This window comes from Mixophyes fleayi, chromosome 3 (genome assembly GCF_038048845.1).
Source record: "Mixophyes fleayi isolate aMixFle1 chromosome 3, aMixFle1.hap1, whole genome shotgun sequence".
NCBI lineage: Eukaryota > Metazoa > Chordata > Amphibia > Anura > Limnodynastidae > Mixophyes > Mixophyes fleayi.
In genome coordinates, this window is record NC_134404.1 from 57,499,252 (window position 1) to 57,514,015 (window position 14,764).

Sequence of the window (14,764 nt, forward strand, 5' to 3'; positions counted from 1 at the left end):
GTGATGATTTGGAGGAGAAAGCTTCTGAATAGGAGGATCTGTAATGGAAAAGTGGATTTGAAGATCAAAAACTCTGAATGTCACAGTACCAAGTCGGGAATGGAAGAAAGGATAGATAAATAAGATATATGGTTAAGATAAATAGGAGATAAATAGATAGGATAGATATGAGAGATAGATAGATAGATAGATAGATAGATAGATAGCTAGATAGCTAGATAGATAGCTAGATAGATAGCTAGATAGCTAGATAGATAGCTAGATAGCTAGATAGATAGATAGATAGATAGATAGATAGATAGATAGATAGATAGATAGATAGATAGATAGATAGATGAGAGATAGATACAAGATATAGCTATGATAGATAGATAGATAGATAGATAGATAGATAGATAGATAGATAGATAGATAGATAGATAGATGAGAGATAGATACAAGATATAGCTATGATACATAGATAGATAGATAGATAGATAGATATATATATAGATAGATATATAGATAGATAAATAGATAGATAGATAGATAGATAGATAGATAGATAGATAGATAGAAGACATGGATAGATAGATATGAGAGATAGATAGATAGATAGATAGATAGATAGATAGATAGATAGATAGATAGATAGAGAGATAGATACAAGATATAGATATGATAGATAGATAGATAGATAGATAGATAGATAGATAGATAGATAGATAGATAGATAGATAGATAGATACAAGATATGATTGATAGATAAATAAGAGAAATTGGGGTATAATGTCACATTAACCTGTACAGTTATACATGGGCTGGCAGTCAGGGATCACACAATCCGCACACCTCTTACCTGCGCCTATCACCCGCTCTATGCGGATGTTGGAGACATCAATCTCTTTGGCAAAGTCCCGTACAGCCTGGTTGGGATCCTCATATGTGTGCGGGTGGATATAGGTTCTACTCCCCGGCAGCTTCACTAGCAACACAAAAACATACAGGTTAAAGGAAACACATAACCACTGTTTCCCCTTATACAGCAGAACACCGGGGCACACATATACCTTCATGTTATTTACACATTGCCTGGGTTAATAATTCCTATTGGATCAGTGGAATCCCCCAGACATGGGAGCACATTTTACATCTTCATGTGCTTCACACAAGCTACACACGTTCAAAACAAGTGTCATGGTAACGTTAGTATCTTTTTAATACATATAAATCTCACAACTTTCATTGTAAACAAACAAGGTTTTACTCCTGGTTATATGTGCTTTGGTCTCTGAGGCTGACATATAGGAAAGCACAGAGAGCTGAAGCCTCTCGCAGCCTCCCTTCTCTACTTAAGAGTCAGCGACAGTCCTCTTTTATCCACACTGGGTGTTAATGCAAGCAATCCAATTACTTATATGACAAAGGTGCATCCCTGTCACTCCCTCTATTCAGTCTTATCTAACCGCATCCGAAAGCTTCAGGCTCAGCCAGGGACAGCAAGAATAAAGTTGTCTCATTTACGCCTCCGAATATTTTCATGTGTGGAAAGTGTGTACATCAGAGATCATGAAACAAACAGCAGCTCTTTGAGACCAAAACCAGCTCTGCCCTTACGACTTTTAACAGACGACACACAGCGTAGATCTAGCAGGATGCTTGAAATGTTTTATCTGCTTAAAGCAATTTAAAAAAAGAAGAAGAATTTGAAGTGTGGGTCCTCTCTAGAACAGAGACAAGACTTTCTTTTCCTCTGACCTTCACTGGGAGTTTATAAACGACTGTATCTGTCAAAAATTGTGTAAAAATAATGAAAAAAATAATCAGATTTAATTTTTTTTTTTTCATTTAATTTTTTTTTTTTTTAACCAAACAACTATTGAAAAACTAAATTCAGATTCTACCGATTCCACCAAACAATATGAACATGATGTTATTGGAATGGAATAATAAAGCAAAACTTCACAATGTAAAAACCGTGACACATAATAAACAAATCAATAAATATAATGCGACCACAAATTTACCAAAAAACATTGTTATTTTACAAATAACCATTTATGTATTTATGTATTTATGTATTGTACCAATTATTGAGGTATGATAGAACAATATTTACCTCAGCTTGTTTGCATAATGTTTTGTAGATAACTTATAACAGTGCTTTGTACATAGCACCAGCAGGGTGAGGGACGTGACCACACCAAAATAGAGGCATGACCACGTCGGGACTGGGCGTGGCCACATCGCCAGAGGAGTGCCTAGCACTGTAAAGCGCTAGGCTGGCCATCACATACCTCCCTTCCCCCAACATTCACATCCAAGAGACAAACATATCCCCAGACGGGACAGCGGGACAGAGCCCTAAAATCCTGCCTGTCCAGCTGGAATCGGGACAGTTGGGAGACATGCATATAAATATTTTCCCTAATCCCTGGACCCAGAGGCGGAACTAGCAAGCTGTGGGCCTCGGTGCAGGGAGACGTGGATCAGGGAACCAGGGCTCACAGCTCGCTAGTTCTGACCCCCTGCACCTGCCATGCAGCGGGCCCAATTATCTCCATGGGCCCCGGTGCACCGTACCTGCTGCACAAATGGCAGCTCCGCTGCTGCTTGGTCCTCTTATGGCTTTTCTCCAGCCCTCTGAAATAGCGCACTACATGTTCAGTGCTCCCGCATACTGCTGTCATGCTCTGTCACTACTAACGCAGATAACAAAAACCTCATACACACAACACTGTGTCATAAATAATCATTCCTTTTCATTAATTATGCAGAATGTATTAACCATTCCCCAAACCTGATTCCATAAAGAAGACTTTCACAGTTCTAAATTCAGTCTTACTTCCTACCTAAGGGATTACTCCCCCACCTATTCCAGTTCACTCCTTTGATGTCAACCCAGCCCCACATGAAACAACCTTCTCATTTCACGGTTACATTGTGAGGACTTCAGAAGCCATGTGTGTCTTACCCAACACTTGTCAGCTATATTCTTTAACATATATACTCAGGTAATGTGTTAGAAAGTTGGATACAGGTGAAGGTAAGAACTGTCACATTGACATGTTCACTAAATATCCACATCAGTACCAGTGTGTAGGAGCTACAGCCTTCTCTTTCTCAATATTCTTGTTTCAAAATGCCGGTCTCTGTAACACGTGATGGGCACTGCAATCAGTAAGCAGGTATTAGTTTTATACCAACTTTTGCTGAATTTTTAATACTGAAAATAGCTTTTATTTTCTAAACTGTGGTATAAACATTTCAGAATCTGGTTGCTAGGGGTTACAGCATATTTGTGCAACACCATGCTATTAAATACACCCCAGTGCATGGCTGGTGCTACTATTAAGGTGGTAGCCTAGAGCACCAGCATTTCAGCCTATAACACATCATGACCCACTTACTCATTTAGTGTTTTTACGTTCCCTGACACCCTTTGCCTATTGGCTGATAATGGAGGATGGGGTGTGTTTAATAATTTTTATCATAGTGAGTTTGCCAAATCACCTTATTTATAGTGCAGCCTGACATGGAAGAGACGCAGCACTGATATCCCCATCCCCTACCTGCCCCCACTTGCTCCCCACAGGTAAGTAGCGGGGGTGCCTAGGGTGCCTAGTACACTGCACCAGTCCTGCTTCAATGTGTGATGTGCAAAGTCAGGTGGTCTGGTACATCGCATAACAGGTGTCACTAAATAACACAATACACTAGTGCAAAACATGATACTAGTGTAAACCAATGTTTACTATAGTAAAAAGCAATATAATACATCTTGTTTGTGACACGGACAGGACAACGCTCTCTGGGAAGAATGTACTGTCCCATAAGATTATATATATATATATATATATATTTATAGCAGAGATGTGAAACCAATTGAATTCCAAAAATCCATGTTTCTATAGATTTGTATGCACTTTATCTTACCCTTTCCATGAACCTCTTAGCTGCCAGCCACTCTGTACTAGTAAGGGAGGTGTAGGACAATAGGGAGGCACATACTGTACGTGAGTGGCTGACAGGTTATGTGTCAGGCTAGCAGGTGAAAGCACAGCAAGATAGGATAAGAGAAATAGGTCCCCAGGGCGGCCCATTATCTGACAACAAGAAGAGCAGAACTTGCACACAGTCTATACAAAATAATATTTCAAGAAGAAACTACAGCACTGCTGGCTCTTTGACCTTGTATTTTAATGTCATTCACAATTACTGTACAACATCAGGGAGATACAATAGATACAGCAATATTTTGTATCCAGATAACCGTTGTAGGAATGTATAACTGGTCTTACCACAACAAGCAACATTGCAATTCAACATATAATCATAACAGAGTACATATACAGAAATATACATTCATGTTCCCTGCATCCAGGTATTCTATAACGACACTTCTTGTATACCCACAGAAACAATAGGATGAATATAGGTACAAATCCATAATAGTAATGGTTACATTTAGCCATGTGTAGTATTAAATTGTAGAAACAAAACATATACATAAAAATATATACATAAAAAATAGCGTGGAAGACTTTCCAAAAGCTGGTGATACACATATTTGTCAAAAAGTGAAAATAAACACATGGTCATACAACAGGGTCATGTTAAAATCAAGCCTGTAAAACTACATTACAGTATCTACAACTTCATATGTCATATTAGAAAATTACAAGATTTTATACACGGTTTGATGAACCTTTTTTTTATCCACTAAAGTCCACAGAGCCATCTTTATTAATGGTAACAAGAGAAAGAAAATATACCTACTATATATTTTTTTTTTTATTCTCTACTGTCTACAGCTCACATATAAAACTGTCAACACTGAGACACATAGTATTAAGTCCAAAACATGAAAGGCTTTGACCTAATGTGTCACCTAACACACTGTCCCAACATTACATCTCTACAGCACGATAGAGAGCACCGGCCAAGAGTCCTCACAGTTCTTGAATGTAACACCCATTGGTAGTTAGAAAACCTCCAATCAGAAGGCAGGCAACTTCTAGAGTGACCAAGTGGAGTCATTGAATGCCCAAATCTTACCTCTTCCATGCTGGAAATGCATCTTATCTTCGTCCGGGTCTTGCTTAGCTTTGATATAACCACAGTGTCTGGAAAAGACAGAAATATGCTGTTGTTTACTTGTTTTACTTGTATGGAATTGTCTGTTCACAAAAAAGTTATAATGGATGTGCGTCTTCATGTAAATTTTACCTGATTGGTTTGTGCATGCCCTCCTGTAACTTTTTCTACATCCATTTTTGTTTATAACTTACGTCTGTGCTTTTCAACCATGTGTTTATAATCCAGACACATTACACACAGTTGCTTTCTGGATACAAGTGTACCCAGTGGATGGCAGTGTCATATGTCAGGCCAACAAACATAAAGAATTCTACCTGACAAAGTAATTACAAGGCTAAAATCAGAGAAGGGTGCTAAAACAAAAATACTATGTATTTAACAAAAGTTTAATGTGCAACCCAATGAATTAAAGTAATCTGAAGGTGGATCATCTCACGAGCTACTATTTCTAATGTGCTCCTTAAAATCTTCTCCTGCTAAATCTCAATCTAAATGTCAAATACACCAGTAATGTGACTACTTATACAATATCCGTACCTCTGTCACACATTAAAAAACCTCTTACACTATGGTGGCCATGTTAAGACATATCACATAGCAGAAAGCCATAAACATAATATGCTTCACAGTTGGTAATACACAGTGTTGAACAATTCATATAAGCTTCCTTCCTATCTTCCTTCCTAAAATGTACCTAAGCCAAACATTACACTGATCCCAGCGCCACAAGCTCTGCTCCGCCCACATGCAGCAGCTTTCCCAGAATCCTCTCACAAGATAAAGGGCCTGCAAAGCAAAGGAGCAGCTTTGCACCTGGACAAACCGTGTTACAATGCAAGGGGTACAAATTGACTTATTCTTTTGCACGCAAGGGAAATACTGCCTGTTTTTTCATGTAGCACACAAATACTTGATAGCTTTATTTTTACACTGAAATTGAAGTTGATCTATGACATGCCCTATCCCAACTATAAATCTGTATCTACATTTTAAATTTACCTCCCCCCTCTAATGCAAAATGGTTTTGCCCTTGAGGTGTAAAGTTACTCCTTTCGTTTGCTTTGTTCCTAGCTCAAGATCAGGCCCAAAGGGGCAGGGTGACTGCAAGCTTCCCTTTCTCTCATGAGTGAAGGTAAATCTACCCCTACACGTGGTCTATTGATTGCAGAGAGAGAAGGATCTAATACTAAATAGGAGACATTTTTAATGTCTCATTCCTTCTCACCCAAAAAAAACTTTAACATTTCATTAAAAAAATATAAATAATTGAAAAAAATATATAATTTAACAAAATGGTAATTAAAATACAACAATGTAATAAAAAATAACTATTATTATTATGATTGTTATTATTATTAACATTTATTTATATAGCATCAATATAATCCGCATCGCTTTACAACTGGGAACAACACAGTTATAAAACGAGACTGGGTATTACAGGCAGAGAGGTAAGATTTTTTTTTTATTATTGTTTTGTCATAAACTACTGCCTATGTATTAGATGGAATAATGCACCCCATTCTGTCAAATATAAGAATAACAGACATCGTACCAGAGCTCTAAGACATGTATAAGATCATTTGGCTGTTTTTATATGGCCAAGGCACTATTGGGTAACTTCTAATACGCCTATTTTCACATCACTGGGGCATTATTCCTAATATACATCACTTGACTTTAGAATGATTCCGACTTCTCAGGTACAAAGTGCTGATGTCATTCCAATGCTCGCTGACTCCCAGATTGTGTGTTTTTTGCCCATTCCCAATAGTATACAAATATATACATTAAGGTTCCTGAATTATGAGTCACCCTAATAATTGGTTATATTAAGCTGAGTGCGGAGTTTAGTGAGAACCAGCAACAACACATTAATGTGTAACATATCTCCAAACCTTCTTAGTATCTCCCAGTTGCTCCATTAAACCCAGTATAGTGTTAAAACACAGAGTGACTTTAAAGTACAAGGAGTGTGCTGTAATAGCTGGGTCTCCTGAAAGTGTGTCCTTATTGTCCCCAGATACCACTAACCGCTGTGACACATGCAATAATACATGACCTACAATTTTACACCACGAGATCGGATTACTCCTAAATGGATGTTCCATAGCAGATAAGGTGAATGCAATAAAATAGAGACCTGTTCCACCCCAGGGGAATAGTGTTAACATGCTGGATTTACACAGTGGTAAATCTTTATAATGCCCCTCTGTGTGCTATGTTAATAGCTGCAGAAATGTGCTGCCTCAGCATGTTTCTCTAGCTAATTGTTTCTGAAATATACACCTCTTCCCACCCCTAATGTATGCAGCATATTTGTGGAGGATATTGACCACTTACTGAATAATTTATCCAACACTGATGTCAAAGTGCACTGACATGTTAAAACCTCACCATTTTGGACATGTATGAATTGCCCATTGATCTGATATAACACCCCTCTACTTTACGTATATATATATTTTTTGTCACACTGCAAGATCTTACTCTTTTCACAAATCCCCTGGTTCTCAGTGTCATTCTTTTATTTACACCTAATATATTTGTCTATCTATCTATCTATCTATCTATCTATATACGCGGTATGTCTATTAAATAACGAGACTGATTAAATAACTCACCTTTATTTATTGGTATTACAAATTTAATGTTTGTCCCCTTCAATATACTCCCCATTTGCACTAATACATCGCTGTAGTCTTGTTTTCCACTGGTCGAAGGCATGAAGCAAGTCAATTTCTGTCATCTGTTTCAACATATCTGCCGTTTTCTTCTTTACAGCATCAACTGACTCAAAATGTTTCCCTTTAAGCACTGATTTAACCTTTGGGAAAAAATAAAAATCCCAAGGTGCGAAATCGGGCAAATATGGAGGATGTTCAAGTGTAGTAATGTGTTTGTCGGTCAAAAACCGCTTCACAGAAAGTGCTGTGTGAGCAGGCGCATTGTCCTGGTGAAGAAAGAAACCATTTTTCCACTGTTGTGGCCGCTTCTTTCTAACTCTTTCTCTCAGCTTTTTCAAAACTTCCTTATAATAATGCTGATTAACTGTTGTGCCTTCTGGAACCCATTCTTCCAAAATTACACCCTTGATATTAGAGATGAGCGGGCTCGGATATCTGAAATCCGAGCCCACCCGAACGTTGCCGATCCGAGCCGGATCCGAGACAGATCTGGGTATTCCCGCCAATTGCAAAACTGAAATCATAATCCCGCTGTCGGATCTCGCGATACTCGTATTCTATAAATTCCCCGCTAGCCGCTGCCATCTTCACTCGGGCATTGATCAGGGTAGAGGGAGGTTGTGTTAGGTGGTCCTCTGACCTGCTATATCTCGTGCTGTGCTGTGCTGTGTCCTTCTAAGGGCATTGTTATTTCCCCATTATTCCCAAGTTCTAAAAAAAAAAAAAAAATTATTATAAAAAAAAGAAATTAAAAAAAAATATCCAAAAACAATCCTGCAGTATAAGTCCATTGGTACTGCTATATTACAAAGTTCACTGATTCAGCAGTATAAGTCCAGTTGGACTAAAAACAATATTGTGAGGTGTTCAGAATAGACTGGGAATTAGTGGAAATGATTGTTATTGAATGTTATTGAGGTTAATAATAGCGTAGGAGTGAAAATAAACCCAAAAACTTGATTTTAACACTTTTTATGTTTTTTTCAAAATAAATCCGAATCCAAAACCTTAAATCCGAACCAAAACATTTCGTCAGGTGTTTTGCGAAACAAATCCGAACCCAAAACCTCAAGCAAATTCCGAATCCAAAACACAAAACACGAGACACCAAAAGTGGCCGGTGCACATCCCTACTTGATATCGAAAAAAACAATGAGCATTGCTTTGAATTTTGACTTGCTTTTACGAGCTTTTGTCATTCTTGGTGATGACGGTGTTTTCCAGTGCATTGACTGTCTTTTGGTTCCAAGATCGTACTGGAAGATCCAGGTCTCGTCACAAGTGATTACTTTATGAAACAGGTTTGGATCTGTGTCAAGTTGCTGCAGAATGTCAACACAACATTCCTTGCGACGTTCTTTTTGCTCTGCTGTGAGAACCTTTGGGACCAACTTTGCACAAACGTTCGTCATGTTAAGATCCTCACGCAAAATTTTCCATACTGTGTCTTTGTCAATGTTCACGGATTCAACTTCAATAATTCGAACACTGAGTCGGCGGTCTTTTCGAACAATCTGACTGATTATTTCTACATTTTCTTCAGGTCTTGAAGTGCAAGCTCATCCAGGGCGTTCATCATCTTCGACATTCTGACGTCCCTCGCTAAATCTTTTGTGCCACTCAAACACACGCGCACGATACAGGCCGTCATTCCCATAGGCCGTAATAAGCATTTGAAAACATTCTGTTGGTGTTTTGTGCAATTTTACTAAAAATTTCAAATTGACGCGTTGTTCAACTTTTAAACTTAGCATTTTTTCAGCACTCTACAGAAAACACAACCAAACTAAATGGCGACTCACAATCAACTGAACGTCAGAGTGTTGCAGCTTGTCATGCAGGTTCATATAGGTTCAAGGTTACTACGTATGCAGTTATAACCGGTTTTGACTGCTTTGTTTACTAGGTAGAATCACAGTCTCATTATTTAATAGACATACCTCGTATATTATTTATTTAAGACTCCATCTGTGACTCGCAATTTTACACCTCCACAGGACTCACATATTTGCATAAATCCCTATTTATTGTCCCATCTGCATGTGAACTGGTAATCAGGGGTACCTGTATATATTGCACCACAAGCACATGTAGTATAGAGCACCAACCTTGCACACAGAATCTTACAACCGAAACAAGAAAAACTAATACCTGTCCACATTAGATTTAGTTTGTTGCATATGGAAATTAATATGAAACAAGTTGTATGTCTGAACATTATAGTATATAGATGTGTGTCTGACATCACAATCTCCCTGCGTTAGTTTCACAGGCATCTAGTCTGTGCTGCTGGAGGACCCTGTTCCTTTCATTATCTAACTCTTAGCGGCATATTCAATTAGGATTCGAGTGGGCGATTATGCGCAGCTGCGCGTATAAAGTGTCATTATGGTACTGCAACTATGGGGTGCAAACGGAAATCCGCGATATTGCGGTACCGGGGACCCGTGCAGCCACTCGTAATGGCGGGCTCGAATCCTATTTGAATATGCCCTTTAGTCTATGACTTCTGTTTATTTTCCTCTTTGTATCAAAATACCTCTCTGTCACATGCAGCCCTGTCCTCACCTACACAATCGCACCAGTGCCTCAAACTAGATAAGCCCACTTTAAATACTCTTGGCCTACGCCAGTTTGCGTAGGGCAAATGACAAAAACCTTCATCAGTGCATGCCCACAAAGAGAGTGGAGATATATGCACGTAGGCAGATTTGCATATATTTGACACTTGTGTCTCCCTAAAACTGCAGTGGCGCGATGAGGGACAGGAGGTGTAATGTAGGCTCAGTACATAAAGGGCCTGTTCACACAAATGTGACTAAGGCAGACCAGCACAGAGACGCATATATACCCGTCAGGGGCTGTATCTGGTAGTCGCCTCTGATTGGCTGACTGTGGATTAACCTCTGAAGCTGATGCGTGATAGGATTTTGAAGGCGTATTTTTAAAAGTAATTTTTTCTCTACTTCGCTTCATTCGTACATGAGGAGTATTATATCTGCTGCATTAAATCAAGGGAATGTATTTTTTGCTATGAAAACAAATGTTAACAAACTCTTCTTGTGCTTATGACCTGGCTGTATGTATGCATTTGTGGGTGCATGACTGTATGCTGGATGCATTTTGATAAATATGCTATTTTTCCGCCAGGTGCTCTATGTTGCTCTGAATATTTGGATTATCTGATGGGCTACATGTAGCTCTATCACTGTCCACTCTGAAACTCAGGACACGGACGTGATGGAGATAAGAATGATAACAAAATGTTGCTCTGACCCTTGTTGGATACACCCTAAAGCTGTAGTGCAGGAAAAAATTCATTGATTTTTGTGCTGTGCAACGTATGCTGTCAGCAATGATGTATGCATGACGGAGGTGAGAAAATGAGGGAGACATTATTTCCCTGTGGTAACTTCAGAACAGTATATATCATTGCTGCTTGTGTGATCAGCATTTTCAGTATGGCATAGAGACCTGCATCCTGCTTCCTGCAATACTACCCCTAGAGATCTCTGTCCTGTACAATTTCCCCCATAGACTTCTATTCTGACCCATTTTCCCCTGTCCTGTACTATTTTCCTGGTGGTTTTCTCGTGTTGTACTAAAGTGAGCCTGCCATCCCTACCTAAACCACACTGATGTCTTTAAAACAGTAAAACACGTCTTTTCTTGGCTGAATGACACTGGTAAAAATATCTACTTTTCTAAAATCTACAATGGCAGCAGTAGACTAATGCCAATATGTACATTAGTAATATTTACCATGCAGTTAGAACTAATAATGGTGAAGTTTGTGTTTTTCTGGTGTACATCACTGAACAAGTAAATACACTTATACTATTTTTAAAGCACCATCCTAGCAAAATGCAAATCTCCATCTACACTGCAGAATACCATTTACATGGGGTTTTTAGAGAGGCAGGGCCTGATCAACCACTAGGCTGATCAGGCTGCAGCCTGGGGCGCTGAGTCCTGGGGGGCGCAGCGCGGAAGAATTGCAAGCTTTTTTTTTTTTATCCCTTCAAATGCCGGCGATCGGCTTCTTTCTCCACTAATGGGGCCGTCCCTGTCCTCAAGGGGGCGGTCCCGCATGCTCCTGTACCCAATCACGCAGCTAACAGCATCCAACGCTGTTAGCTGCTCTGTCAGTGTGGCTGCAGTTTATTGCTTAGTGTGGTCACGTGACATCTCACATCTCACGTGACCACACTAATCAAACAGAGCGCGCCCGCAATGACAGTGCAGCTAACAGCGTCGGATGCTGTTAGCTGCATGTGAAGATGACAAGCGCCGGGATCTGGAGAGAGGAGGAATAGAAGACAGCAAGGTAAGTGCAGCTTGTTAAATATCAGGGGGGGGAGAGATGACTGGGGGGGTTTAATAAACTGGCTAATGGGGGGGAGGCTTATAAATTGGATATGGGGGGATTAATGAACTGCTTAGTATGGATTGGATAGGGGGATTAATGGAGTGAAAATGGGGAGGTAATTAACTGGATAGAGGTGGGGCTTATGAATTGGATGGGGGTTATGAATTGGATAGTGGGGGCTTATGAATTGGATGGAGGGTTTAATGAAATGGCTAGAGGGGGGATTAATGAAGTGAAAATGGGGAGCTAATGAACTGGCTACAGGGGAGGTTAATGAATTGGAGAGGGGGGATTAATGAAATGGCAATGGGGAGCTAATGAACTGGCTACAGGGGGGGTTAATGAAGTGAAAATGGGGAGGTAATGAACTGGCTAGAGGGGGGGTTAATAAATTGGATAGGGGGGGTCATAAACTGTCTGGTGTAATTGGATAGGGGGGTCATAAACTGTCTGGTGTGGGTTGATAAGAATGAAGGGGGGTGAATTGGCTAGTGGGGGAGGTGATGAAATAGCTTGTGGGGGAAGTATCTCTGTATTGTGTGGCGGTGATGTGGGTGCTGACTGTGGTTTCAGCGGTCACTAGAATACTAAATACTAGATACACAGGGCTGGTAGATGTTACTATATGAGTGTAAATAATTTTTATATATTTTATTGTCTGACTGTACTAGGGGTTGTTTTGTATCATTCAGGGGTTGTTAAAATGTTGCACTATAATCCAATTTTTGCACATTTTAAATGCAGGACTCCCAAGTTTCCAGAAGCCAGGCAACGGACAACGCTCCAAGAACAAGCAAAAGAGAACACCAGGTAGTCTACGCTGCAAGATCAGATAAGAGAGGACGTGCATAATGAAGTGTGTTTTATGTATTAATTAATATTTTACAATTTTATTTATATATATCTATATATCTATATATATATATATATATATATATATATATATATATGTGTGTGTGTATATGTATACGCACAATGGTACGGGCGGGGGGGGGCGGGGGGGCGGTAACCGGTGTAGTAGCCTAGGGCGGCTGTGACCCTTAATCAGGCCCTGCAGAGAGGACACAAGTATGTACTCAGACAGGATCGCACCAACAAAGGGAACGTTTCACAAAGCTGAAGCTCATATACAGGTGTGCGAGAAATAACTTCATTCCTGTGATGATCATAAACCAACTAGATTCCTGCCACGACGCAGAATACTACGATGGAGGTAAATCAGCACACAGATAGAGCACTATCACAGCAACCCAATGTAATAAGGGTCCATTCAATTATAGGGATCAGAACTAGAGACATTACTGGGGCATGAGAATATTTTTCAGAATGGTAAAATCTGTACATAAAGATAAAAGTGGGCAGCACATTGGCTTAGTGGTTAGCACTTCTGCCTCACAGCACTGGGGTCATGAGTTCAATTCCCAACCATGGCCTTATCTGTGTGGAGTTTGTATGTTCTCCCTGTGTTTACATGGGTTTCCTCCGATTGCTCCGGTTTCCTCCCACACTCCAAAAACATACTAGTAGGTTAATTGGCTGCTATCAAAATTGACCCTAGTCTCTCTCTCTCTCTGTGTCTGTGTGTTAGGGAATTTAGACTGTAAGCTCCAATGGGGCAGGGACTGATGTGAGTGAGTTCTCTGTACAGCGCTGTGGAATCAGTGGCGCTATATAAATAAATGGTGATGATGATGGTAAAAAAAGTGCCCAAATGTCTTACAGGGCACCAAATAGATAAGAAATTAATTCTTTAATTGGATTCCAGGGATTTTAATGAAAGAGACGTTTGCTTCATAATATATTGTTTTTAAATTAGATCATGACAATATTTTATTATACAGACATATATTGTAGGTATACAGTGGTTAGTTTTGAAGGGAAGCAGGTTATCTCCACCTAATGTGGCACAATAATGTCACATATTGCTATAAATACTTGTCAATCTAAACAAATACCCACACATCCATTCTACTCTACTTTTTATGTGTTGAATAATTCTATACCACATTAATTTACATATAACTTTGTGCATGCTTCTGATTGGACATAGCTGTGGGACTATACGGTGGCCCTATTGCTTTGGACAACACACCCTGATTATTCATGTTTCCGAATACACCGGAACAATTGCACAGAACTCTTGGTTTGTTTAATATTATAAGGGTGGCAACAGGATTAAGATCCCAGAGACAAAGTCTTGTGCTGTGCAGCTCATAAAATATGTAAAGCAGAACATGTATTTTCTTTTCCTAGACAGATTGTAAAGTCATTTTTAAAAACATTAATAAATAATTCAAACTACATTTACAATTTTTATTTGCATCCAGCGTCCACAGTCACTTCCTCCATTTTAAATCATTAATTTGTAAGAGGTACAAATAACTAATGTGCCTTCTAAACCTTGTCAATGTGCTGTCTACATGCCACATAGAGGGGTCTATTAATCATTAGAACCCTGATTGCCGCTTATAGCATGAGGAAGCCTTCGCCGGTGAAAGAAGGTGAATCTTACCGCCAGCAGGGTTACTACCAGTGATAACGCTGTTATCACCAGTTGTAACCCTTTTCTTGTAGTAGGTGCAGGGCCGGATTTACCGCTAGGCAACCTAGGCACCTGCCTCGGGCCTAG

General features: G+C 39.5%; 1 protein-coding gene across 2 annotated transcripts in view; it reads right to left on the minus strand.

Moving 5' to 3' along the window:
* The window catches only part of LOC142143581 (ephrin type-A receptor 3-like), a 174,192-nt gene that overhangs the window by 43,827 nt on the left and 115,601 nt on the right, over positions 1–14,764 (minus strand). For both annotated transcript variants that reach the window (XM_075201529.1, XM_075201528.1), the window contains 2 exons: positions 5,038–5,105; positions 839–964 (listed from right to left, as the gene is read on the minus strand). In XM_075201529.1, coding sequence (XP_075057630.1) covers positions 839–964; positions 5,038–5,105 — 194 coding nt within the window. The remainder of the gene's footprint in view (positions 1–838; positions 965–5,037; positions 5,106–14,764) is intronic.